Consider the following 25,672-nt stretch of genomic DNA (forward strand, 5'->3'; position numbering starts at 1 on the left):
CTTTCCATCCTCAATACTGCTGGTGTCACTCTGACATACATAGTTAGACATTTCACTAATCCAAATCCTGCATTTTTTGTGCACCTAACAATTAATGGGCTAGGTGCTCAAGGGCAGTCAAAGGAAGTATGCCGATTTACACCACCTGAACATCTGTCCATTGATTTTTAAGGCAAGTTGTCATTGTGAAAAGTATTTTCACCAGGGTCCATCACTTGCTAACATTTAAAAAAAAATAACCTCTCCATTAAAGTCTTGTTAACGCTAAGCTTAACTGCCCAAAGAATTTCAGGATTTATGGTGGTCAATAGGGGAAAAAATAAAGGGATTGCACAAGAAATTCCTGTTTCTTCAACTTTCTTTTCCCATATTTTATAAAATCAGTTTAAGTTAATGGCTGAGATGAACACTATAGACATCTTTTAACTAATCAAATTCCAGATCAGCAATATGTAGTGCCTTCCCCTCTGCCAGTGCTGTGCTTGATACCTGGCCATGGTAGTATAATATTGGTCTCTGACAAGATAATGCTGCTCCATGAATGACTGAGAAAGACATTTGATAGATACCCATGCACCAGTCTTGTTTCCTCTACAGATTGCCAGCTATATTTTGAATTCAATATCCCTAAAAGCTGAGAGTTTCTTGTATTTAAAGCTGCTCTGACGAGTACATATGGTCCCAAATTTTGATCTACTTTGAAACTGTTATAATCTAGTAGGAAATATGCTCTGAGTTCTGACAGAGATATTTTTTAAAATGCCATTGTGAGATAAGAAATTAAAAAGAAAAAAGAAAATAACTATTCTGCATAAGATTGAGCAGTGTGGGCTTTTTGGCTGCCAGCAAGGAAGAGAAGGAGAAGAACCATATTTCAGGCCTATGATGGCAGCAGTGGTGCTAGCACATAAACAAGGAAACAAAATAAATGAAGCCATGTACACTTGAGCTCCATAAGCAGCTTGTTGGGAATGGGGGATGGGAACTTGCTCTTGGCCAACTGAAGAAATAGAACATTTGTAGTGAATGAAGTGTTAATTTCAAGCATCTGCATGGGTATTGCAAAAAGTGAAGAGAAAAACTTTAAAAAAGGATAATTATCTGTCTGTATCAATTTAAGCCTTTTTTGAAAAGTTTTCTGTAGCATCTTAGGATAGCACTGAGTGACTAATATGCGTGCATACTATCAAATGCTCATTTCCCGGCACAAAACATCATTACATTTGTTACAGGAGTCATGTTCGTGCACTTACCAGCCAGGCTGTAGAAAGTGCTGAGACAGCACTGATTTCTCGTTTTCCTATGCTGAAAGTGTAGTCCTTTTGCCCATGGGAATTACTCGTGCAATATGATTTTCTGTTTATTTGCTAATCCTTAGACTGAAAAAAAAGAAAAGGACCTCTCCTCCAGCGTAAAGAGACTTCACTCTCCTTCCAATCCCAAAACTAGATCACTAGCTCTCTCCCCAGTTTGGTAAGTGAAGTACAGATGCTGGGATTCAGCTATATTAAGCTTTACTTGTTGTGCTCATTGAGTGACTCAGCAACAGAAAACATGTATTAAAATGGCAATTAAAAGACCCCTTAAGCTGGGGTAGAGGAGGGACATTGTCTGGCTTGCTGGGGAAAGGGGCATACTGCTGTAAGAGGGGAGGAAGTAGTGAGGCATGGACACTGCTGCAGAAGTGAAGCAGGACAGCGTGGGGATGCTGACTCCTCCCCCAGGGACTGGAAGGGCTGAGGAGTTGATAAAGGGCAAGCCTGGCGGGAAAAGCCCCCTTACCCCCAGATCAGGTGGAGCAGCACCCACCCTTGGAAGTGACAGAAAATCAGGTTTGGTCAGGATCTGCTGAGGGCAATCGCACTAGTCGCTCCTTTCTCGGGGGGCTGGGAAGGAATCTTTCCCTCACCACCAGATTGGCCAAGGTGGAATGGGAGGGTTTGCCTTCCCCACAGCAGGTTCAGGGAGGGCTTTGTTATGGTGAGTAGGGAAGGGAGTTAGGCTACAATGTTACAACTCATTATGCCAGTATGGATGTCCAGTGAAGATACTCCGTAAGGAAGAGAGACAGTGACCAGATAAATGGCTTGGTAAAGGATTTAAAGGAGGTATTTGTTAAAGGAACAGAACAGAGGGCGTTCGAGATGCCTATGGCTGGCACAGCAAGGAGCTAATCCTCCCCGCCCTCCCCCCCATTTATAGCCCACTTTAACCCACATTTGAGGAAGGGAATTGTAAGGTCCCAGCAATGGGATGATTGGGGACCAGGATGGAAAGGGGGGGGCGCTAACGGAAGCTCCCAGTGCAGATATTGAAATGATCATGGAGTTACCTGCACTGTACACCTTTTATCTGCCAGGTAATTCCAGACATCTAATAATAAAATTGCATCCTGGTTAAACCATATCCAGTGTCTCCTGTTCTCCTTCCGGGATAGCCAGACAATGAACAAATCTTTAAAAAGGAAAGCGTTCAGTGGTCAGGGATAGGGGAGAAAGGAAGATTATATCCTGTCAGTGCCCTCCTCACAGGTGTGTATTGGGGATTAATTAGTTAATGTTTATAAAGAGCTTTGAAGATTAAGTTCTGTATGACAGCTAAATAATATTATTCTGTCTCAACATGGTTCAGATTTCCTGTTGGTTGGGAGGGAGATCTTGAAGTGATGATTGTTTTTGTTTTTGAGCTATTACAGCTTTTATCTATAGAGGGAATAGAAAAGTGCCCAACCTATTGCCATCATTCTGGTTTTTTTTGTTTGTTTGTTTTTTGTGGTTGAACAGGCATGCATCCAAGTCCTTGCCTTTTTTGCCTGGCACCCCCAAACAGATAACCTCCCCACCTGGCTCTTCCAAAGTGCCCTCCTCTCAGACGCGCCCTCCCTCCCCTGGCAATATCCGACCGATCAAAAAAGAGCTGAAACCAGATAGTCAGAAAAAAGGACCGGAAAAGGAGCCTGAGAAGGCAGCTGAGGAACAGACAGAAGAGAGTAAAGCAATTTCAGCAAGTGCTGGAGAATCCACAATCAGGGAAGGTCTTTCTGTCAAATTAGAGCCGGCTCAAGGTAAGGATCAGGGATATTTTTGAATCCTTCTCTTTTCCTCTTCCCTTCCCACCAGTTTATTGCATCTTTATCAGTCACAGTACTTCTCCTTCAATAATTGGTTTGTACAGTCCTTCAAAAATTCCCTAGAACGTGTGATACATTATTGATTTCATCCTTTACCTGGCTTAGCACAACTTGCATCTCAAAAATGTGATTCATGGTTGACTCTCATGTCCTCATACAACTGCTTTTCCAAGCTCTGTTAAAGTGGAACAACTGTTGCGTGCCACTAATATTAGAGGGAGTGTCTCATGAAACCATCTCCTGAAGTAACCCAGGCAACAGGAATGTCTAGGTCTCCTAGTGGCTTTTTATTATTTCCCTACTGGAAATTCAGTGTCATGCAAAGATGCATTGCCCAAGGCAGGAAAATGAAATCATAGGGTTACCCAGTCCTTCATTTTTAATGGTAAGAAATTTGCTGGTAAATTAATCTCTGGAGTATTTTACTGCTGCAGATACAGTTCTATCCAGGTGCAGCAAGACACAACCAAAAATATGTAGGTAGCCATTCAAGTGACAGATACAAGATCATAAGAAAAACAGGATAAATAATGTTTTCTCCGTTGACCAGGGGGAGAAGCTGGTGTTCTGTTTCTGCTTGTTGTTTTAAGGGACCATAGTAGTGAATACTGAAATCTTTCTCAGAAAGCCAGCATAAAACCAGAGGGTAAGCTACATTATATCTCAGTGATATAGGGCCTGGCTGATGAGTGAACAGAAGCAAAGATGCCAACTGTGTTAATTAAACTAGATCTGTACCAATTTAGCCATGCTGATACCACATGCCCATGGGGGATAAAGGCAGGATAAAGTAGAGGTAATGGAATACAGAAGAAAACCTAGGTGGGGAACAAGAGGGAACAAGCAATATAACATGGAATAAATACTCTCGGGGGAATTATGCACCAAAAAATTAAAAATTCTGTGCACAAAATTTTCAAATTCTGCATATTTTATTTGTCAAAATAACACAATATGATCACACCATTTTCAATTATTTTTGGTCATTTATTTCAAAATACCCATCAGTAAGTATGTCTGTAACAATATAGACAACAAACAAGATTCAGAAAATGGTTTTTGACAAATAGATCCCTAACTAGGCATATTAATATGGAACTCTGCGTAATAATTCATTTAAACTACAACACAGAACTGTATTTCCCGCACCACCACCACCCCCAAAGCAATGCAAAGGCTGTGGGGAGTCAGGGGTAACAGAGGGGTTGAGGGAGAGGGAAATAATTGCTGAAGTAGCCTGGGTGTGAACTTGGAGGGTTGTTGAGAATAAGGGGGAAAAGTATGGAAGAGGTCTTTTTGGGGGGACGGAGAGAGACTCCATTCAGAGAGTCTCCATGTTAGGGAGCTTCCCCTATGCAGACCCTGGCTGACTCCTAGCCTCTCCTATTCAATCAGGCACATCTCTGTCATCACCATGTGTCCCTGCACCCTCTCCCTGTTCCCATGTGTCTGGTGCCCCCACTCAGACATCCTCTGTCCCTGTGTAGCTCTGCACTCCCTCCCCCATCACCATGTGGCCCTGCACCTCCTTCCCCCTTGTAGCCCTGCGCCTCCACTTCCATTCAGCCCCTGCCCCAGTCTGTTCCTCCCCCACTAGCCCTTATGAACCCCTATCTGACACCCCCCCAGCACCCCACGCTGTCTGTCTCCCCATAGCCTCTGTCTCCTGATCTGGCCCACTGCAAAGAAGGCTCTGCAGGGTCTTTCTCTTCTCTAGCTGGCTAGGAGCTGCAGCTGTGTTCTAGCGCCACAGTGCCCTCTGTTGAGCAAAAGGCAGAACTGTGGCATCTTTTCAGCAGAAGTGTTTTTCTGTGCAAAAAATTTAAAATATGCATGGCTCGTTAATTATGTGCTTGTGCAGTGGTGCAGAATTCCCCCAGGAGTAAATACAGCAAGGGATTGCACAACCATCAGTGAGGCAGAGAGGAAAGAGACAGAATGAGATGAGAGGTTGCTGCTGCTTTTCAGAAAAGAAAAGGGGAGGCAAAGAAGGAGAGGTGAAAGAAGAATAAAATTGAGAAGAAAAAATAATATGGAGATGGAATGTGTGAATCGGTGATAATGAAATGGTGAAAGGGCAGAAGGAAGAAAATACAGCCCTTTTATGGTAGTAAATCGTATTTAGGAACAAATAATTGTTGGTATTCCCCTGACACACATTTGATATCCTTATCATTCTAGGAACAGGGATGAAATGGTTGTTATGATCACTGATATTCTTGTTCTTTGTTATTCTGGATTCTGCATTTAAATAATCAAAGAAATCGACAAGAGGGGAGGGGAGAGAATGCAATAATTTCATCACAGTGCAGCCAAAACTCAGATCCCTAGGTGATTTGGAGGCAGATCCATTGAAAAATGTTTTAAACGTTAGCAACACTGCATGAACCCCTGTACATGCAGCTGGGGTCCACTATTCCTTTAAGAAAGGAGCTGGTCCTTATCTTTTGTTGTTATAATTAATAGGTACCCCGTAGAGCCCCAGTCTTGTCTAGGATCCCATTATGCTAGGCACTCTACTGACACATAACAGAAAGACAGTCCCTGTCCCACAGAGCCTATGATCTAAGCATAAGACAAAAGACAACAAATGGACTGTTGGAACAGAAGGAAACGATGAGACAATGCTGATCAGTATGATAAGCAGCTGATGTGCTGAGACCATTCTTGACCCATTAAGTTTTTTGTAGGCGTCATAGCAAAAGAGAATTTTAAGAAAGGATTTGAAGAAGGATCATGACTGAGTTTTGCAGACGTTTACATGGCGCATGGAGAAAGCATGAAGGTGCTTGTTTGGAAACTCAACAAGATGGTGATGGAGGCTGATGCTCTTGGCTGAGTGGAGACAGGAGTCTATATCTTGATTGCATCTGAGATCATAAGTATGGTGGGAATAGACCATGAAGGACCTTGAAGGTGAAGACAAGTAGTTTGTGTTTGATGCAGTGGCACAAGGGGAGCAGTGAGAGAAGGGCAGCAGTGGATGTAAGTGGGGTAAGATTGACTTTGTCAAGGCCAGAGAAGAGGATGCAATAGTCATTGAGATGCAGGATGATGAAATCCTGGATAAGGATTTTAGCTGTGTAGATGGAGAACAAGGCCCCTATGTTAGAGAGATTATGCACGAAGAATCACCAGGTTTTGGACACACTTAGATGTGAGGAACTAGAGACGGCCAACTATAACATGATGCTCATGTTATGGGCCTGAGCGATGGTGCAATGGTGGTGGTAGTGGCCATGGTGAGTGGTAGACGAGGAAAGGAAGAAGCGCTTAAGTGGAATGATTAAGAGCTCTTCTAACCTACTGGGTCACTCACCAGCCAGTACATCAAACAGAGCTCCCAAAAGTGCTCTCTTCAGGGGTCCCTCTCTTCAGGGGTGGGTTTAATTCTCAGAACCAAAATAGTATAACATAAATCAAACAGATAGACCAGGTCCTTCTGCCCGGCTCCTTTCCTGGCCTTTGCCCAGACCCTGTCTCTGAATGGGCTGCTTGCTGGCCTTTTGTCTAAGGAATATCTGATCCCTGAACTCAAACCTATCACTTGTGAGGTAGCGAATTAATCACAAGTGAGGCTAAACTCAACTCCCTTAATGAGCTGTCCTGCTCTGTTTTGGCCATGTTGAGTTTAAGCTGGACACCCATGAAGAGATGCCAGAAACATAGGGAAATAATTTAATTTGGACAGGAGGAGAAGAGTCCAGAATGAAGAGGTAGGTCTGTGAGTTGTCAGCATAGAAATGGTAGCTGAATTTGTGTTTGCCCAGGAGATTACCCAGAGGGAAGGTGCAGATAGAGAAGAGAAGGGGCGCAAGGACAGAGCCCCATGGAACAGTCACTGAAAGCAGGAGTGGGCAAGAGGAAAATCCTCCTAATGAGAAGCAGAAGAAGTGATTAGAGAGGTTGGAGGAGATCTGAGAGCCTATCATGGGCTCACCTCAGCCAACGGAGCATCTTGCAAAGCGAGCTCACCTAGTCCAGCATTGGTCAAATTAATGTTCCACTCAGGGTGATCCACAGAGGCCTTACACTCCAAAGTAAACAAAAGCCTTCCATTGACTGAAGCCAAAGGTTGCAGTCAGAATTAGGCTCTGACCAGGCCTGGCTTCTTGGATTAAGACAGGGGAAAGACCCTTCCATGGCTGCCCCAGAACTGGCCTTTTTTTTATCTTGTCTGCTAGCACTGATTGGCCTCTACCCCTGGCCCTTCAAGCCGCTAAAAGACCAAGTCTCACTAGTTCCACCAGCAGCTGATTCTGAGAGGCTGCTCTAGGCAACCCGTAGAGGTCTGGGCTCACTGCCCTTCTCTTGTTACAGACAGCTTCCTGGGGCAGGGTGCTCCAAGGCAGTGGGGTCTCTGGAAGCAGGCAGGGAATGCCTAGTTCAATCCATCACAGAGCCTCTCCTTTTTTCATTTACAATGCGTCAGTGACATTTAGGAGGAATCAGGCAACAATTCATCACCCCCAAATCCTACAGCCTGGCTGTAGTTTTCCACATCATGGTCAGTCTAACATCTCCCTATACAAGTCGCCGGCACTGCCAGAAGCATTACTGCTTGTCTGGGTGAGCTTCCTTCAGTTTGGCTAACAGATTGATAGCAGTCCCTGAATAATGTGTGCCTGGCCTCTAGAGGAAAAAGTTCAATTCATCTTCTCTATAGTTTGTGGGGGAAGTGACAGGTATTCAGAAGCCAGGCAGCCGAACAGAAATGTGAACTAATATTTTATTTAGGAAAAAGTACATTCCAGTAATAAACGTTATATGACACAAACCAGAACTGTCAGTTCTGTCACTGGTTATGTTATGGGACCTCACTGTGTCACAGTTGCCCCTGCAAATTATCCTAAGAAAACTATATTCAAGATCAGACTCAAATGCAGCTTTCAGATTGAGGCAGAGTGCACCTAACAAGCATGACGTTGTGTTACAAGGAAGGAGGAGATGGCTTGTGTGTGCAGCTGGCCGTAGATGGACAGTTGACATCAAGGCGGCTACTCACTCAACATTTTTGGAGTGAGCAAAGGAGTAATTAGAATGGGGAACTGGGAGTCCAGACCTCCTAGGTTCTACTCCCAGCTCTATCACTTGCACACTGTGTGAACTTGAGCAAGATACTTGGTGTCCCCATCTGTAAAGTGTGTGTACGATCTGTCATGCAGTGTGTAGAAGATTAGTTAGTTAATGGTTGTGAAGCTGTTTAAGATTCTAGAGTGAAATGTGCTAAGAATGTGCCAAGTAATTTTTATGTGGGTAACAGCTGAATAACTGCCAAACTGATGCGGATCGCTGTGCTAACGGGGGCTTTCACAAGACCTCCTTAATTGAAGGGCACTTTCAGAAATGAAGGGCCTGATGTCATTAGCAGAACCCTGGCTGAGGCCCCTGAGACCAGACACCTGGCCAGAAGGGAGGACACAGTATTGCAAACTGCCCACAACCCCTGCACTGCGATCAGTACACATACAAAAATGGGGTCAGCCCAAGCAGGGTCAGGCCACCTGGGAAATGGGCTGATTCAGCAACTCTCCTAGGCTTTTTCCAGCATCAGGGCTCCTGTTGTGCCCCAGTCTGAGTTTAAAGCTGCTCTCTTCCCTGGCAGAATTCCACCTGAACAGCAACTGCTCCTGTGGGTGCACGGGGGCAAAATTCCCTCCGAAGGAATCTGGACCTCAGGAGCTAATGATTTCCACTTCTTCTCATGTACCCCCATGGGCCTGAAAATATTATATAATCAAAGCTCCCATACTTCAAATTGTATTTCCCATCCTCCTAGCGAGGTTTGTTCAATTATACACTGTTGGGGGTCGTTATTTTTGACACAGCATTATATGGATGAATTTTTCCCTTTCTGCCTGTTTCAATAGCTGCTCCAGCTTTGCCCCCTGCTCCACCAGCAACTTCACCATCCCCTATTTCTAGCAAGGCTTCAGCAGGTACTACTGACCCGGAAGAAGCAACAAGACTGCTTACTGAAAAGAGGCGGCTGGCCCGTGAGCAGCGAGAACGAGAGGAGCAAGAAAGGAAGGAGAGGGAAGAGACTGAAAGGTGACACCCAAATCTGCTCAGTGGAGAGGATACATTTTAGCATCTTGTTGTCATTTTGGTAGCTACCATTGTGTTTAATAAGGAGGGTTCAGAACCAATCCTTAAGGAAAGGAAGCATGAAAATCCAAACTGAAGGAATAATTGTCTTGTCAGGATTCGTTTACATGAGTCGCACGAGCTGAAAAATAATGAGACTAAAAATCTGAAAAACTTCTTAACAAATGTGTCCTATTTGTTCATATGTACATTTAGTGCTTTAAACAGAGAGAATGAAGGACAGATCCCCATTTGGTGCAAATCACCATATCTCCAACTGAAATCAGTAAAGCTGTGATGATTTGCACCAGCTGAGGATCCTGCCCATGGCTGTCTTCATCCTCAAAGCTATGATGATCATGGGTGGAGAGGCTTCTGCTCAGCCTCTTCCCTTGAGGCCCTGCCCTCGCTCCTCCTCTTCCTGCCCCTGCTCTGCCTTTTCCCCCCGAGGCCCCACCCTCACTTTGCTGCTCCCTCCTCCAGGGCCTCCTGCCCACCACTCGCTTCTCTCCACCCTCTCCCCGCTATTGGTCACCCTTAAGGCAGGAAAAAGTAGTGAGGCCCTGGCCCTTCCCTCTTCTGGCACCCCTTAGCTGAGTTGCTCTGGCATCAGCACACACAGCCTCTCACTGGCTGGCCCAGCTGTGGGACATCTCCTCCACATGGCCATGGCCCCATCACTTTTCAGGGCAAGGGATGAGCAGTGGGGAGGGGGAAGAGGCTGAGTGGGAAGTGGGGGCAGGCCCCCCCCTTCTAGGGAGCTTCCAGTGCTCACATAAGCCTCCCCAAATGAAAGAGTCACAGGCTGCCTATGATATCTATAGCTAGTAGGGTCTTCATGGAAAGTGTTTTTAGATTTCCAATAACTGTGGTTTATAGGCCTTTCCCTTTTTTCATTTAATACCAAAGCTCTCCAGTAATTCTGGATGTAAATGATGCATATCTCACTCTTCCTTTTGCCTTCTCTCACCAACTGAATCACCACTTCGGGCACTAACGCTCACTTCTGTTACATTTCACTCGGAGTCAGAAATCTCATTGTTCTGTCCGGTGCTGCTGTTGCCGTAGCCCAGAATCACCAACAATCTTACACTTGTGTTTCGTGGTCACAGGCTAAAGAAGGAGGCGTTGTCACAGAAGATAGCTGAAGAGAGAGCTCGCCGGGAGGAGGAGGAGGCTCGCAGGCAAGAGGCGGAGAGAAAGCGAAGGGAGGTAGAGCAGGAGCGAGAAAAGGAAGAAGAGCTACGCCGGCAGGCAGAAGAAAGAGACCAGAAAGAGAAGGAGGAGATGGAGCGCATTCAGAAACAAGTATGCTTCTCCATGGAGTTTTCATACCAGGCTATGTGGTGGTGATTTGGGTTAGTAATCTCCTGGGCAGCTCTAGATTTCCTTTTGGATGTGCAGGTTATATTACAAATTTAAGTGACTTATGGACTGACTCTTGCTTTCATAGATGGATACAGAACAGCTGGGATGTATTTCTCTCCGTGGAAAAATCTAGCAGCGGGTGGATCTTTTTCTGTAGGACTTTTGTTTTGTTTTTAATTTAAAATTAGCCCCTTAATATTATGGGCCAAATTCTTGAATTCAGTGGAGTTATACCACAGGAGAATTTGGGCCCTACAGTTTTAACATGCTAGATGCCAAGGTAATTTTACTATTCAGAGTTAGTTCTGGACGCCTGTAGGAGAGAAGCTGAGGACTTAGCATAGGAAAGGAAATCCAAAACTCCAGAATTCTAATCCTTACACTGATACTGCCTGTGTGGGGCTCGTGGTTTAGGAACAGATGTTGATACTCTTACTTATGTTGAATAGCACCTTGCCCTTCGAGTAGTGTTATTGAAAGCAGTCAAGAAGGAAGGTACCACTCAAGGTAAGAGTATCACAATTGGGTCTTTGAGCTTTCTGCCTCAGTTTACCATCTGTAGAATGGGGATAATAATGCTGTTTTACCAGCTGCAGTAGGGCTGCTGTGAGGTTAAATTATTTAATATATGCAAAGCACTTAGATTCCTCTTCTGTCTACATACTTATCTAACCCTCATTAGCATGTGGATGCCTCATAAACATTAATGATTTTATCCTCTCAACAAATATGTAAATTTAGTCTGACTAGAATACACACAAAGCACACACTATATATAGAGATAGATAGATAGATATAGCATCGTATTAAAGTAATTAAACTTATAAACTAATGAAGACATTTACCTGAAAATTTTCAGAAAATGTATTCTGTACTCTGAGTACATGCTGTAAATTGAGGCATATACTCTATAATATTCATATATAAAAAAAGGATGAAACCTCTTTAAGTGCAAATCTCAATGCACCCTTAACTAGGGAACTATTATAGTGCCTCCAATAATACAAGACAGTCTTATCTTATAGAGAAAGCCCTTCAACAGTACCTCCCAAGGGAGCCTTACATTTAATTAAAAAACAGGAAGTGTCCATATGGCTGTTTGTCATTGCTTTTGTTAGCAAGGACAGTGTCTGGAGAATAGGAGGGAATTCTGCTGCTTTCTTTTGACCCTATCAAAAGCATTCATCAGCCCGGTGCATTAGTCTCATGAACACTTTTGCTAGCTGCTAGGATAGGAAATGCATTTTCATTAGTCATCTTCTGTGCATTCATGCATGCATCATAAAACAGACACCGAACCAAACAAGATTACCAGCTTTTTAATTTACATAAAATTAAGAGAAGAAAGAGGAACACAGACATTAATTAAGAAACCTGCATTTCAGTCTGAAAATTCTGTTGATGACATAACCCCAAAAGTTCCTTGTCAGATTGTTGTAAATTAAAATGTCATACAAAGATAGGCAGATGCCAGTGCGGATCAGCCATTACATTGTGAATAAGTCCCTATTTCTGTTCCTTTCCCATTACTCAGAAAGAAGAAGCAGCTCGCCAGAGTGAAGAGGCAGAGCGGTTTCGGTTAGAGCGTGAAAAGCGTTCCCAAAGAGAAGAACAAGAGCGCTTAGAAAGGAAGAAGGTAACCGAATGCATGCAGGGAATCTTGGTACTGTATATCTCAGCAGTTTGTTTATTTGCATGTGCACTGTAGAAAGACGCACATAGTTATTGCTTCAGAAATTCACTAAAGATTGGATCCATGCCCAGTGAAGTTAATGGAAAGACTCCCATTGATTTAATGGGATTTAGATCAAGTCCCAAGAGGTTGGTTTTTTCCTTCGGTAAATGCCAATTTTAATACATTACCAAAGATTATGGGTTTTAGGGTGATTTTTTTAAATCAGTGTCAATAAACATTTTCCTTCTTTGTAACTTTCTTTGTAGCGACTTGAGGAGATCATGAGAAGAACTAGGCGCACAGAAGCTGTAGATAAGGTATATGCTACATTTCATCATCCATGTAAACACCTGGGCATATGTTTCCCTTTTCTCCAGTGCTGCTTTTAATTTACAAAACTGTGTTTCCTTTATAGAAATCTAATGAACAGCAAAATGGAGAGATATCTAAGGCAAATGTTACTGGAGAAACAGGTATGGCATTTGACTCTGCTCTTAGCCCAGAACAAGAAGAAATACGTAGCCAAATGAATTGAGGTTGATAGGATTTTGGAATTTTGCAATCCAAGCTAGCTGATATAAATGTCAAGAACACAATGGACTCACTCAGTTTTTGAGTAGATTTTAATTATTTGAAATTTCTAAATGAGAAATTTCTAAGATTTTTTTTTTTTTAGAATGTTACCACCATGAATATTTCCTTTAGAGCTATGTAGCTCAGTGCTTTGCAAGAAAATGTCTGTGTTATCTTCGCTTGTGGGAATGTTCTTTAGAGTGAAAATGAACAAGTTAATTATGATAGTTGTATCAAGTTTGACAGTGCTGATTCTACCATTTTACTGGAGTAGTGTTACAGCTATAAGGGCCTGTTCTCTCAGGGTTTTCCATATTAACCCCTATTTTTAGGATTTTATTTTATCTCAGTCATTAAAACAAATTTGCTCAAGGCTGAAATTTGATATTAGTTATAACACTTAATAGTACTTGTCACTTACATATAATTTCATAGTGCTGAATAAATAATAGTCAATACAGGGTATTAGTAGATATAAAATATCCAAAAGTCATTGCCTGAGCCTATTTAATTTATTGATTTAGAGCCTATTTGTGACCAATCCCCTCCACCCTCTCTGCCACTGCACAGGGCTTATCCATATTGTGAGTCTGAGTGCAGGGAGAAAAGGGGCTGCTCATGCAATTCAAGGGCTCTGTTTTCTCCTCCTCTCCACACATATGCATCAGCTAGTGAAGTTGGCTGGCTGGGGCACATTCAGCATCTGATGCAGCATATGGCCCCTCCCTTCCCACCATGCAAAGCTGGACCTCCTGAGGAAAGTTGACTCTGAGCAGTGTCCCTGAGTAACAATTCCTTCTGGAGTTGCTCTGACCCAGGCCTGAGAGTAAACACTCAGTCTAGTCAATAATAAATAGTAGGTTAATATTTGTAAAGCACATTGTAAAGATCCACATATGGAAGGTGCAGTCTTAGAGCCAAGTATAATTATTATTAATTAAAATAATAGGGACCTAGGCCCAGATTCCTAAAGGCATTTAGGATTTGCTGCACTCAGCAGTACAATGCCGAACTGATTGAGGCGTCTCAATCCCCTTTTCAAATGAGATCTAGGCACTTAAGAGTCTAAAATCCTATCGACTGACCTCTAGTGATGAGCCCTCCAGGTCGGGAGTGGAGGCACACTGGTAGAACAATGTGGAGAAGCTTACACTGCCTGTTTTTGGATAAGTTTAGAACTGTCAGATAAACACCTTTCAGTAGCAGTAACCTATTAGGTTTTGATACAGTTGGGTGGGGGCACTATTTATTAATTTTTGAGGGGTTTTTAGCATGTTTTACTAAGCAAAATGAAAATCCCATATATTTATATAAGTCTACAGAAGCCAGAGTTAAGACTGAAAGTTTATCCTCATCTCTCAAAAATTTGCTCTTGGGTTTTACAATCCTTGGTAAGATTATGCACAGCTGCAGGGTTATGGCAGTACCTAGAAGACATGAACTATGTCCCTAATTTCCCCACCACCTGAATATAAAACTAAAAGTTGTAGTTTCTGCTTTTGTAGATTGCAGGTGGGGCAGTTACATATGTCATCCTGTGTGTGTGTGTGTGTGTGTGTGTGTGTAGTGAAGACCGAAAACATTACACTCTCTACATGGAAATAAGTTTATGTACAGCACTTACATAGATTCCAAGACTAGAAGGGACCGTTGTAATCATCTAGTCTGACTTCCTGTATAACACAGACCAGAGGTTGAAATTTGCTGCTGTTCAGAAACACGTTTTACATTGGAATTTTGTTTATTCATTTCTGACTGAGTTACATTAAATTGTTAAGATGGAACCCAAACTTTGATATGTATTATTACTGATCAAAGCATTCTTGACTCTACAGGATTTAGGGGTTTTTTATCCTATTTTCTGGGCAGACTGTCTTTCTTTAAATTTTTGTGGACTTTTTTTTTTTTTTTCCTCCTTTCTTCTAGCAACCAGTCCCACATCTCCCTTAGAATCTGTAGCGGCATCTCATCTTCAGCATGTGACAGAATCACCACACAATGGGGAATCGGTAACCCACTCACAGATAGTCATTTCACATCAACCTACAGTAAATATGGACAGGTGAGAATAGTCATGAGGAATATAAAAAGTTTAGAGGATGAGGGATGTTAAAATAACAGTTTGTTTATTCCATTTATTTAAAGAAGGAAATTAAAGATAAACATTGTTCTTTTCTCCACTGTTTTTTGTTTTTTCTCCCCAATGCTCAGAAAAGGAAGTTTGAACATATTTCACTTAGAAGTGACCTATTTTTATCTGGTTGTAGTGATGAAATTTGTAAAACCATAGCACTCTTACTCTTCACAATATTATTTGAAAATAAATTTGCTGTTTGCCAGCAAATACTATAGATGTTAAATCTCAAGGGGGAAGGACAATTTTTCTTGTTCATTTCCAAGAATTGAAATATTATTGGCTACACCTGTTACAAAAAATTGCTTTCTAAAGCTATTTTGCATTCACAGCATTAGTTTTCCTGCATGGAGTGTGGAGTGCTTTGCTTTTAGGTTAGTTGTCTTTCTACTCTTCAGAGTGTTAACAAATATTGATCACTTGACAAGTTACTTGATGGCAGTTAGAGAATTATCCTGTGTTGATTAAAAGCATTCATTCCCTGTAAAGGTAGTTTTGTAAGTCAGGCATTTGATGTTGCAGGTCCCTGTAGCCATGGGGCAAATTGTGCACACTTTGAAAAATTCTGTTGAAATGCTTGAAAACATTTGTATTTAGTCAAGTAAAGGCTGGTGTCCTGTGGGGTTGAGCTGTCAGTTTTTCTCAGTTTCAGTATTTGCTCTTCTCATATTGCATTGCAGAAAACCAAATTACCCCATTGTGAATTCATGTTTTATGCAGCTAGAGCCAAAATATCAATGAAAAATCTGGCAAACAGACTTTAATGGGCAGTATGCTCTGCAGTAAGATTGGCCCTAATTAAAGGAGGAAATCTCAATATCTCTACAAGCCTGAGGGATTCTTCACCTCCTGTCACACTGACAAGGAGGCCCCTCCTGAGAGAAGCTCTGTCAGTGACACTGAACGTTGAACTGTGTTAGATGAACTGTATAAAGCCGTTATTAAGGCAGCTATTAAATTCTAATTATTTCTCAATCTTAAATGCACCTTGATGTTTGTAATATAATATATGCCTTTCTAATAATTGCTGTCATGTAGCATCATATTTAGAGTAGAAAGAACCTCAGAGCAGCCAAGGTAAGGAATGAATAAACATCCATGCAGCTGAAACAACAAAAACAGAAGGAATCTATTACTCTGTATAAAGAAAGGCAGCAACATAGCAGCTTTGGCTGAGTGACTCTGGACATTTACTAAATCTCTGCACTGCACAAGCAAGATTTGGCTTTTGCCGAAACGGTCTTGCACTTGGTTTGAAGGGGGTAGATATGATGGCCCAAATTCTCTTCTCTGGGCAAAATCTGAGTAAGTGGCTTTGCACCGGGGAGTTTCCTGAAGGGTTCCTAGGGGATGGAGTCATTCTCTCAGCCCAGGGAGTAACAATGAGAATTCTCCTCAGCTGCTAATATAGCCCTTGGCCTCCACAGCTGCCTCCCCTTCTCTGCAAGAGGTTCACAGTTTAACTGATGGCTCATCTGCACAGTTGTGTATCCACTGACCACACCTCCCGTGGTTCACTCCCAATATACCCTTCCTTGCTCTGCTTAATGGTGCTTAAACCTCAAGTGCAACACATCCTGTCTCTCCCCATTCAATGCCTCTGGTATAAGTTGGGTCAGTACCCCAAGGAGGGACTCAGGGATGGGATTTGGCCTTTATAAATCGGATGGTTTTAAATATTAGTAGAGGTTTGGGTTCCTGGGTACTGAGCTGTGGAAGTTCTCCAGTTTGCCATTGGAGCCCAGGTCAAGAATCATGGAGCATTTGTGGGGCAGAGTAGGTTGGTTGATCTGCCCCTCTGATCTGTGCCCTCCCCCACCCACTCACAGGAGCACCCAGCTTACTCAGGCTGTGTGCTGGGACCAAGACTCCAGTGAAAGCCCTGCTTCCATGTTAATAGATACAAAGTAATAGAAAAATAAAAGGAATACTAGCAGAAAAAGGCAGTTGACTTTTTTTGTTTTTGTTGTTGTTGTTTCTTTTAATTAACTGTGCTGATCTTGTTATCCTGCTAGGACTTCATTATCCCTGGAAGATCGATAGTCTTTATAAGCCCTAATGAAAATGCTATGGTGTGCTGTAGCTTGATTATACTGTATATTAATTAATCGGTAATTGTTACTAATGGATAATAGCTCTAATTTCTCAGAGGGGTAGCCATGTTAGTCTGAATCTGTAAAAAGCAACAGAGGGTCCTGTGGCACCTTTAAGACTAACAGAAGTATTGGGAGCATAAGCTTTCGTGGGTTTTACCCACGAAAGCTTATGCTCCAGTACTTCTGTTAGTCTTAAAGGTGCCACAGGACCCTCTGTAGCTCTAATTTATACATTTATAAACACTATAACAGTTTTGTTTCGTGGAAGGAGAGAGAAAGTGGGACTCATGCTAATTTTAAATGTTTCATCACATTTAGAGTCCAGCTTTTCAAAGTGGTCTCAAGCTGATCTCTCAAATCACATCTAATAACTGCTACATACCCAAATACTGCCTATGGACATTAAACTGCGTTCTGTTGCATCCAGCTTTTGAAAGTACTTTTAAGGGCCTGATTATGCCACCCTTACTCACATTGACTATCACATTAGGGCTTCTCACTGAGTAATAAGGTGATATTCAGCATAAAGGAACCTGGCCTCATATTTGACTTATCATTGGTATTGTTTGTGTCAAGAGCTTCATAGTTACAAATCATTCACTCAAATAAGTGTAATATTACTCTTTCTTACCTAGAAATGGTGTGCTGGGCAGACTGCAGATTTTAAAATGGCATATGCAAGTGGAAATCTTCCACTTATATCAGAAAGCATCCCAGAATTAAGAAGAAAAACAGTAGTTCATGCAGATGTTGACGCACCATTAATAGCAGGTTATTTGTCTTTAGTCACAAAACTTAGTGATTGGGCAACAAAATGGCAAATGAAATGTAATGTGGATAAATGTAAAATAATGCACATTGGAAGAAATAACTATACATACAATATGATGGGGGCTAAATTAGCCCCCATGAATCAGGAAAAAGATCTTAGAGTCATCGTGGATAGTTCTCTGAAGACGTCCACACAGTGTGCATCAGCGGTCAAAAAAGCAATCAGGATGTTAGGAATCATTAGAAAGGGGATAGAAAATAAGATGGAGAGTATCTTATTGCCCTTGTATAAATCCATGGTACACCTACATCTTGAATACTGCATACAGATGTGGTCTCCTCATCTCAAAAAAGATATACTGCCATTAGAAAAGGTTCAGAGAAGGGCAGCTAAAATGAGAAAATGAGAAAGTAAATAAGGAAAAGTTATTTACTTGTTACCATAATACAAGAACTAGGGGCCACCAAATGAAATTAATGGGCAGCAGGTTTAAAACAAATAAAAGGAAGCTGTTCTTCATACAGCGCACAGTCAACTTGTGGAACTCCTTGCCTGTGGAGGTTGTGAAGGCTAGGACTATAACAGCGTTTAAAAGAGAACTGGATAACTTCACGGAGGTTAAGTCCGTTAGTGGATATTAGCCAGGATGGGTAAGGAAGGGTGTCCCTAGCCTCTGTTTGTCAGAGGGTGGAGATGGATGATTGATTGATTGATTGCCGATTGGGTTCACTCCCTCTGGGGCACCTGGCATTGGCCACTGTTGGTAGACAGGATACTGGGCTAGATGGACCTTTGGTCTGACCCAGTACGGCCGTTCTTGTGTTCTTATGTCAGGGGGTTTTATCTACTTTTGATTCATTTTTTTAAATGAATCAGACTGTGTATTGTTGAACTGGGAAAATAGACTTAAAACTGTGGTTTGAAATATAATATGAGGCAAACAAAAAAAATTTCAGATTCCTCATCAAAATGCAAGAAGGTTCCAAAATATATTCCCCACCCTCAGGGTTTCCAAATTGTGGCACCAAAGCTTGCTTCTTTTTTCCCCCTTAATTCACTGAACAGTATCCATAAGTGATGTGATATGAAATTGAACATAGATAACTCCTGTTGGGTTACCTAGTCCATCTCCCTGCCACGGAAAGATTGTGGCCTATAATACATTTTCTAGTTCTTTACCCAAATTATGTCATACCTGCCCCTTACCTTGGGAGACTATTTTACTGCCTAATGAATTGTGCTGTTCAGTCTTTTATTTTCTTTTTTAATTTCATATCAGTGCTCCTGCTATCTTCGTGTACCACCCTCACAGATCATTGCACTGGGCCAGTGCTTCGTTCTTACCATGTTAAGTCCAAGACAGTCTCAAAAAAGGCATTACTAGGGACCAGTGACGGTAGAAAGGGTACAGTCTTGTGAACCATCTGAGCTGAAAAAGAATGCTGCTGGGTTTTCAGAGCTTATACAGTATTCATTTCTCAGTCTGGCATGCTGTGATATATCACCCTTTAAAACCCCTTTACTCTGATGACTATCTTGCCTTCCCCACATCTCCACCTCTTCATTACTGACCTGGTATGAGAGCCTGCTATCTCAGGAAATGGTAGAGATAGAGCTAATGCTTTATCCAAAAACCTGGAACCCAGCATCCAAGAAAGCATTCATCTCTACTTCTGACGGCTCTGCCGAAATAATGTTAATAAATCAGGTGACAGTCATGATTTAAGGTCTAGTATCTCCTAAGATCCTAGCGCAGCCAGGTGTAGAAATATTTTGACAGATCACTACAAATGCTTTAAGGACAAGTAAACTATTTGAGGCACTGATCCTAGATGAGTGATCAAAAAATAATTAAATCAAATCCTAAGTAATTCCACTTCATTCATGTTTACTCCTTTCATATACTTTTAAATATCTATTAGGTCCAACCATAAGACTTTAATTATCACTTAGGCAAGCAATATATATTTTACAGTAGCTCTTTTAATCTTTCCGAAGTCAGACCTTCCATCACCCAATCAGCTTTGTTGCTCTTCTCTGAACTTCCTTCCGTTTGTCTCCCTGGTACTGAAGTGTCCAGATCTAATGCAGTTTTGCTTTCTGAAGTGCTCCGTCCATAATTGTGCCACTACTAATTTCTTTGCTTTTCACTTAAAATAAATGTGAAGAATTAAATACCTCCTGAGTGATTTATTAAACTAGAGGCCTAATGTGGATTTCCAGAGGCAAGATGTTATTTTGCAATGGCACTATCAGTGTCACTGCAGTTTTTATCTATTTGCTTTATGTTCCTATCAATTTCTCTCTGCATATTTACAAAAAAATAAAAACAAAAACAAAATGAATGAGATTTTTCATGTGCTCTCCATATTAGCCTAACTCTGCTCCCATTCAAGTCATTCAAGTTAATGGGAGCAGAGTTAAGACAACAATTAAGCACATTTAATAATAATAATACCTAGCTCTTTTATAGTATTTTACAAACAAGGTCAGTATCATTATCCCGATTTTACACATGGGGAAACTGAGGCATGGAAAATGGAAGTGACTTGCCCAAAGTCTTCCAGCCAGCCACTGTCAGAACCAGGAATAGAACCCAGGTTTGCTGTGTCCTAGTCCAATGTTCTATCCACTAGGCTGCACTCCCTCTCATTTAAAAATCCCACCTACCATGCCAACAAAGTGAAGAAGGGGGTGGTCTTCTGAGACGGTGGCTGGTTTGTGGCTGAGGCACTGGCCTGGCACTCAAGAGATCTGGGCTTAAATCCAGACTTCCTGTGTAATCCTAGTTAAATCACGTAATCTCTCTGCCTCGGTTTCTCATGTATAGGATGGTGATGATGATGATGCTTCACTTTTTCGGGGGGATGCGGTGATAAATTCATCTATGTTTGGGAAGTGCTGAACACCACAGAAAAGCCAGTAAATAACTTCCAATTGGCACATGGTTTATTTTTTATTAAAAAGGCTCTCAAACCTATAGTCAACAGAAAACGTGCTGTAATACTGAACCACCTGCTCAGAAATGGCCTGAGACAATTGATAAGCCCTGTTAGACATAGATGGAGTAAAAGAAATTCCAGAGATGTCAGACCCTGACATACAAATCTGGGCACCCTCAGATAAGGCATTCCAGCTGATCGCAACAGCTGTGGTATGGTCCAAATAGAGAAGTGCCTTAGGATGCGAGGACCTACATTATTAAGGGTTTTATTATTAATCTATACATCACTGTAAGTTTACATGAGGCTTTATGGACAAATAAAGATCAATGCCTGTGCCCCAAGGAGCTTAAAATTTAAGCCCCAGTGCTGCCATTCGCACAACGAATAACACCATAATCCTCCTACATGGAGTGAGGGACCACTCAGCGCAAATGAGAGCGGCAGACTCAGATGTTAAAACAAAAAATAATGCAGGATGGTGACAGACACTGAGGTGTGTTAAGCAGGAGAGAAGTTACAGAAACAAGATAACATGGAGGCTTAGGAGAATGATTCATGCGTCATCAAGGTTCATCAGGGATTTTTCGTATTTTTAATACATTTACTTAGAGGGAAATATTAGGGTTTATTAGCCTCATAGAAGAGGCATATTTTACTAGGGGACTTGGAGGAGGAGAGGGCAGACACAGTCAAGAAGAGGGTTCCAGACATATGGGGAAGCAAGCAAGAAGGCCCAGATCTGAGTGAGAGACACTGAGGATGTTGGTATTGGCTTGGGCAGAGTGAATGAGGACAAGGGCAGAGGGGTTGGATAGGGCAAAGATGGGCAGGGCCTGGAAGGTAAGGAGTAGGAGCTTGCAGAAGATGATGAATGTGAAGGAGGTCAAAGCAGCAGACACAATAAATGAGTTTCACATCTGGACGGACTGGGAGCAGATGTTAGGTAAGTCAGAAAGAGAAGGTTGCAGCAGGACAAGAGCAGAGCCTGTAAAATTAGGGAATGGCAAGACATACTCAGATTCTGCAGGTCTTGTAAAGGGAAGTACTTGATATTATGAAGAGCAAAGGCACTTGCAGTCTTAGAGAATGCCAGTCTCAAGATATCTGAGATGTAAAGAGCAGAGAAAGGTAACACAGAAATACCTTAGACGTACTAAAGGTCGGTAAATAAATAGGGTTGTGCTATCATTTTTTTCTCTTCGTTTTTTTTTTTGTGTGTGGGTCACTTGCTGTAGCCATATGATGTCCATTGATACTATGGTGCAGCAGATTATGGCATTCTTATGAGTAATACAAAGGCATAACATCACCAGGCGTAATGGACGCCAGTCCTATTCTGAAATAGGACACTTACTGAACAAAATTAGAGTGCAGATTATCGCTAGATATGGCTTACGTAACTTGATGTCTAGCTCTGCAATTAATGTTCAGTATAGTATACAATAAATCACTGTAGATGAATGCAGACTTCTCTTCTACTTATAAGGTTGCTTTTACTTAATGCATTTCTTTCAAAGTGATTCTTTTGGTTCTGACAGATCAACAGGAACACGTACATGTAAGTGTCATTCATCTTCAAGTGGTGGATATGCTAGCTAGTGGAGACTCGTTTTCTAAATTTGGGTCTGGCCCTAAAAATTCTTATTTCTGAGGGAAAAAAGAAATGTGGATTTCTAATAAGGGTGAAAGTAAATGCTGAGGTCATTTGTTCGCTGCTACCCCAAATACTGTACATACTGAATAATACTACAGTATATGAAAACTAACAGTCACTATTGTGTGTGGATTGTTTAGTTTCAGCTCTTGACCAGCTGTATCCCACTACGCTAATAACATACATTATTAGTAAGATTTTTATTTATATTTTTTCTTCCAGTAATCTCAATCCTGGAAAAGAACCAAATGAAAATGGAGTGTCTATGCAGAATGACAACTTTGAAGAGATCATAAACTTACCCATTGGATCTAAACCATCCACATTGGATGCCTTGAACAATGATGGAAGCAATAGCCCTGAAATTCCTTTGAATCCAATTTTAGCCTTTGAAGATAAGGGGACTCTGGGGCCATTGCCTCAGGTAGATAGTGTTCAAACACATCAAACAGCAGGTAGGTTTGCTTTGGACCATTAGAATTTGTAATATTTGGTAAATGAGAGACACCATGGAGTCCCTAATTGATGTACATAACCAGATTGTTAATTTAAGCAGTTTAGGTTGTAAAATATTTGGGGCAGAGAGCATGTCTTACTATGTGTTTGCAAAGCCATGTATACTTGCATAGTGCTGTGTGAATCATGACTGTTAACCTAATGTCAGGGGAAATAAGGGGTTCCTAGTAAATCTTGGCTTCATGCGTATAGGGGTGTGAATAACATATATTTCAGTTCACTCGCGATTCTGAAAAAAAAATCATGTCAGGTTGTCCCGGACACACAGGTCCATTGCTCTTGAACAGCTCTGGAACTGACCCTGGGAGGACCCCTTCATTGTGTCAGCCCCCTTAGGGTCACACACTCACTAGGGTAAGCCACTTGGCTTCACTGCCTCCTGGAACCGAGCCTCAGAGCTTTCCGCACCCCTGCTTCACACCGTGAACTCCCTCCAGCGAGTCCACCTGAGTTGGACACCTGAGAGAGAGAGAGAGAGAGAGAGACTTCTACACCCAAAGGGAGCAATGCACCCCCAACTCCCTTAAATGGGAGTGACTCTTAGCCAGCATTGTAAAAGCAGAAGGGTTTATTAGAGGTCTGGAACACAGCATAGAAAGTCTTTAGTTAACATAGAGAACAGAAAGTTACAGCATAGTCCATCTGGGTCAGTCCCGAGCCCTCTGACCCCTTCTTCGTCCCAGTCCACAAGCTTCTCCTGTTTCCAGCAGCCCACACTTAACAACCCTGGCCCCTCTTCACTCCTTTGTCCTTGGTCCTGGGCAAATATTGTTACCTGGCCCCCCTCCTTAACCCTTTGTTCTCCAGCTGGTCGCACCCAGCTGGCTTCCTGCAGAGGGTGGGCCATCCATGGTGGTTAGTTGCTAGGTGCCAAATGTCTGGGCAATTGGCGTGGCCGTTGTCTTCTCGGACTCTCCATGGGCATGAGGGCCCAGACCCGAGGCAGCTAGGTCAGTCACACCTGGATCACTGGGTTTCTGCAAAGAGTAAACAACCTTTCTCGCTCCCCACTTAGTTAACCATGAACCACAAAAGGGAAACTGAGGCACACACCATATTCATACAAAATATTATGACATTTTTCTCAGTCCGTCACACAGGTTGAACAAAAGTTTTGTTTTAACAAAATTGAAATTTTTTGTTTCAACAAATCAAAATGTTACATTTTGATATTGACCATTTTAAAATGTTTTTGATTATATCTTAATAAAAGTAAAGTAAATTTAGAAACAAAAAGTTGTTTTGACCAAAACATTTCAATTTGTTCAGCTTTTTGCTCTTTCTAACTGAAACAATTCAGCAAAACTGCCACAAATTCATAAAAATGTTTGGTTGCCGAAGGCTGAAATCTTCATTTTTTGCTGTAAAAGGTTTCAAATCAAAAATTTCACTCAGTTCTGCTCATGAGGATGTTTTATAAATGTTTGCACAATGCGTTTCAGCAGCAGCATGAACAGGAGAACCTTGCTGTGACATAATTAGTTGCCACTGTCTTAGCAGCTTCTGATCCAGCAATATGTTCTAACTATCCAAATGGAAAGTTGTACCCCTCTTGTGGGGTGTTCTCCGTGGAATGGGGAAATGGTTACTGCCTTATACATAAGAATACTGAATACCCTTCCCTAATAATGCGATGACCAGGAGGCTCTATCTCTGATATTGATACTGAAGGTTTGCCTGCAGCAGCTGTCGCTGTAGATCTCTGTAAAGAAGCAGACTAGAATTTTGTATATATTGGGTATGAACTGAATAATAAATATCACAAGCTAAATCAGCTGCCTGCATTATTTCCTTCTTCCATGTATAGAAAATTTGAGCAAAAGGATCAGCCAATGAAAGTGCTGTTTAAATCGGCTTTTTAGATAAAAATTATTCCCGTCTGCTAATCTGTCCTTTATTGCCTTTCATTATAGAAGTTATCTGACTGTTTCTTCTGAAGAGCCAAAGATGAAGTAAGCATCTCTGCTGCCTATGGAGTTCCTTCCATACTATGAAGGACTGTTTTATTTTCTCTCTCCAGTTTTCTAAAACGTTTGTGGATATCTTTTTTGAAAGGACCTTAGTAAAACCAGCAGAAGAAGTGATGGAGAATAGACATGGATTATCTTTCTATCTAATAGTTTTCACCAGTAGAAAATCATGCTTAACGTGCATTACTTAAAATGGCTTTTTTTCCAACAAGCTCCTTTTCGCAAATCAATATTTTCTGCGTTCTTCAAGACAAAAGGCACTAGAATCTGACAGTAATGAGCTGATTGGGGTAAAGGGCCTGATTTTTTTTTTTTTTTTTTTTTTTTTTTGAAGATGGGTGGTTGCTTTTAAAATTGGCGACTAATCTTCTACGTTTTACGGATCTAATACTTGAAAAATAAACATCTCATTGCTCTACAAGTAGGGCTAATGGGAGGTTTCATTTAAACCTGCTGGTTTAAATATTATTACAGAGAACTCTAATTATGGGGGCAAAATATAGGCTTCTGTATCAGGTTCTTGTAAATGTAACTTCTACATGGACGTTCTGTAAATTCAAATGTCACTACGATCTTCTTGCATTTTCTTTAAAAACACAAAGCGGAACAGGTTTTAAAATATGAAAATTTGAAGCGCTATTTTTTCATGGACAAGACGAAAACCTGTTGTTCTCCTAGATAATGTATTTATGAATTTTGTTCAGTACAAAAATAAATCATCTAATTGAATAAATTAGAAAAATGTGGTAAAA

General features: G+C 41.6%; 1 protein-coding gene across 5 annotated transcripts in view; it reads left to right on the top strand.

Moving 5' to 3' along the window:
* The window catches only part of MAP7 (microtubule associated protein 7), a 192,277-nt gene extending 166,605 nt beyond the window's left edge, over positions 1-25,672 (top strand). For all 5 annotated transcript variants that reach the window (XM_034765577.1, XM_034765575.1, XM_034765576.1 and 2 more), the window contains 10 exons: positions 1,379-1,473; positions 2,784-3,064; positions 9,001-9,181; positions 10,330-10,525; positions 12,120-12,221; positions 12,527-12,577; positions 12,676-12,733; positions 14,760-14,895; positions 22,657-22,889; positions 24,864-25,672. In XM_034765577.1, the coding sequence (XP_034621468.1) occupies positions 1,379-1,473; positions 2,784-3,064; positions 9,001-9,181; positions 10,330-10,525; positions 12,120-12,221; positions 12,527-12,577; positions 12,676-12,733; positions 14,760-14,895; positions 22,657-22,889; positions 24,864-24,874 (1,344 nt within the window). In that variant the 3' untranslated portion in view covers positions 24,875-25,672. The remainder of the gene's footprint in view (positions 1-1,378; positions 1,474-2,783; positions 3,065-9,000; positions 9,182-10,329; positions 10,526-12,119; positions 12,222-12,526; positions 12,578-12,675; positions 12,734-14,759; positions 14,896-22,656; positions 22,890-24,863) is intronic.

This window comes from Trachemys scripta, chromosome 3 (assembly GCF_013100865.1).
Source record: "Trachemys scripta elegans isolate TJP31775 chromosome 3, CAS_Tse_1.0, whole genome shotgun sequence".
NCBI classification, from domain to species: Eukaryota; Metazoa; Chordata; order Testudines; family Emydidae; genus Trachemys; species Trachemys scripta.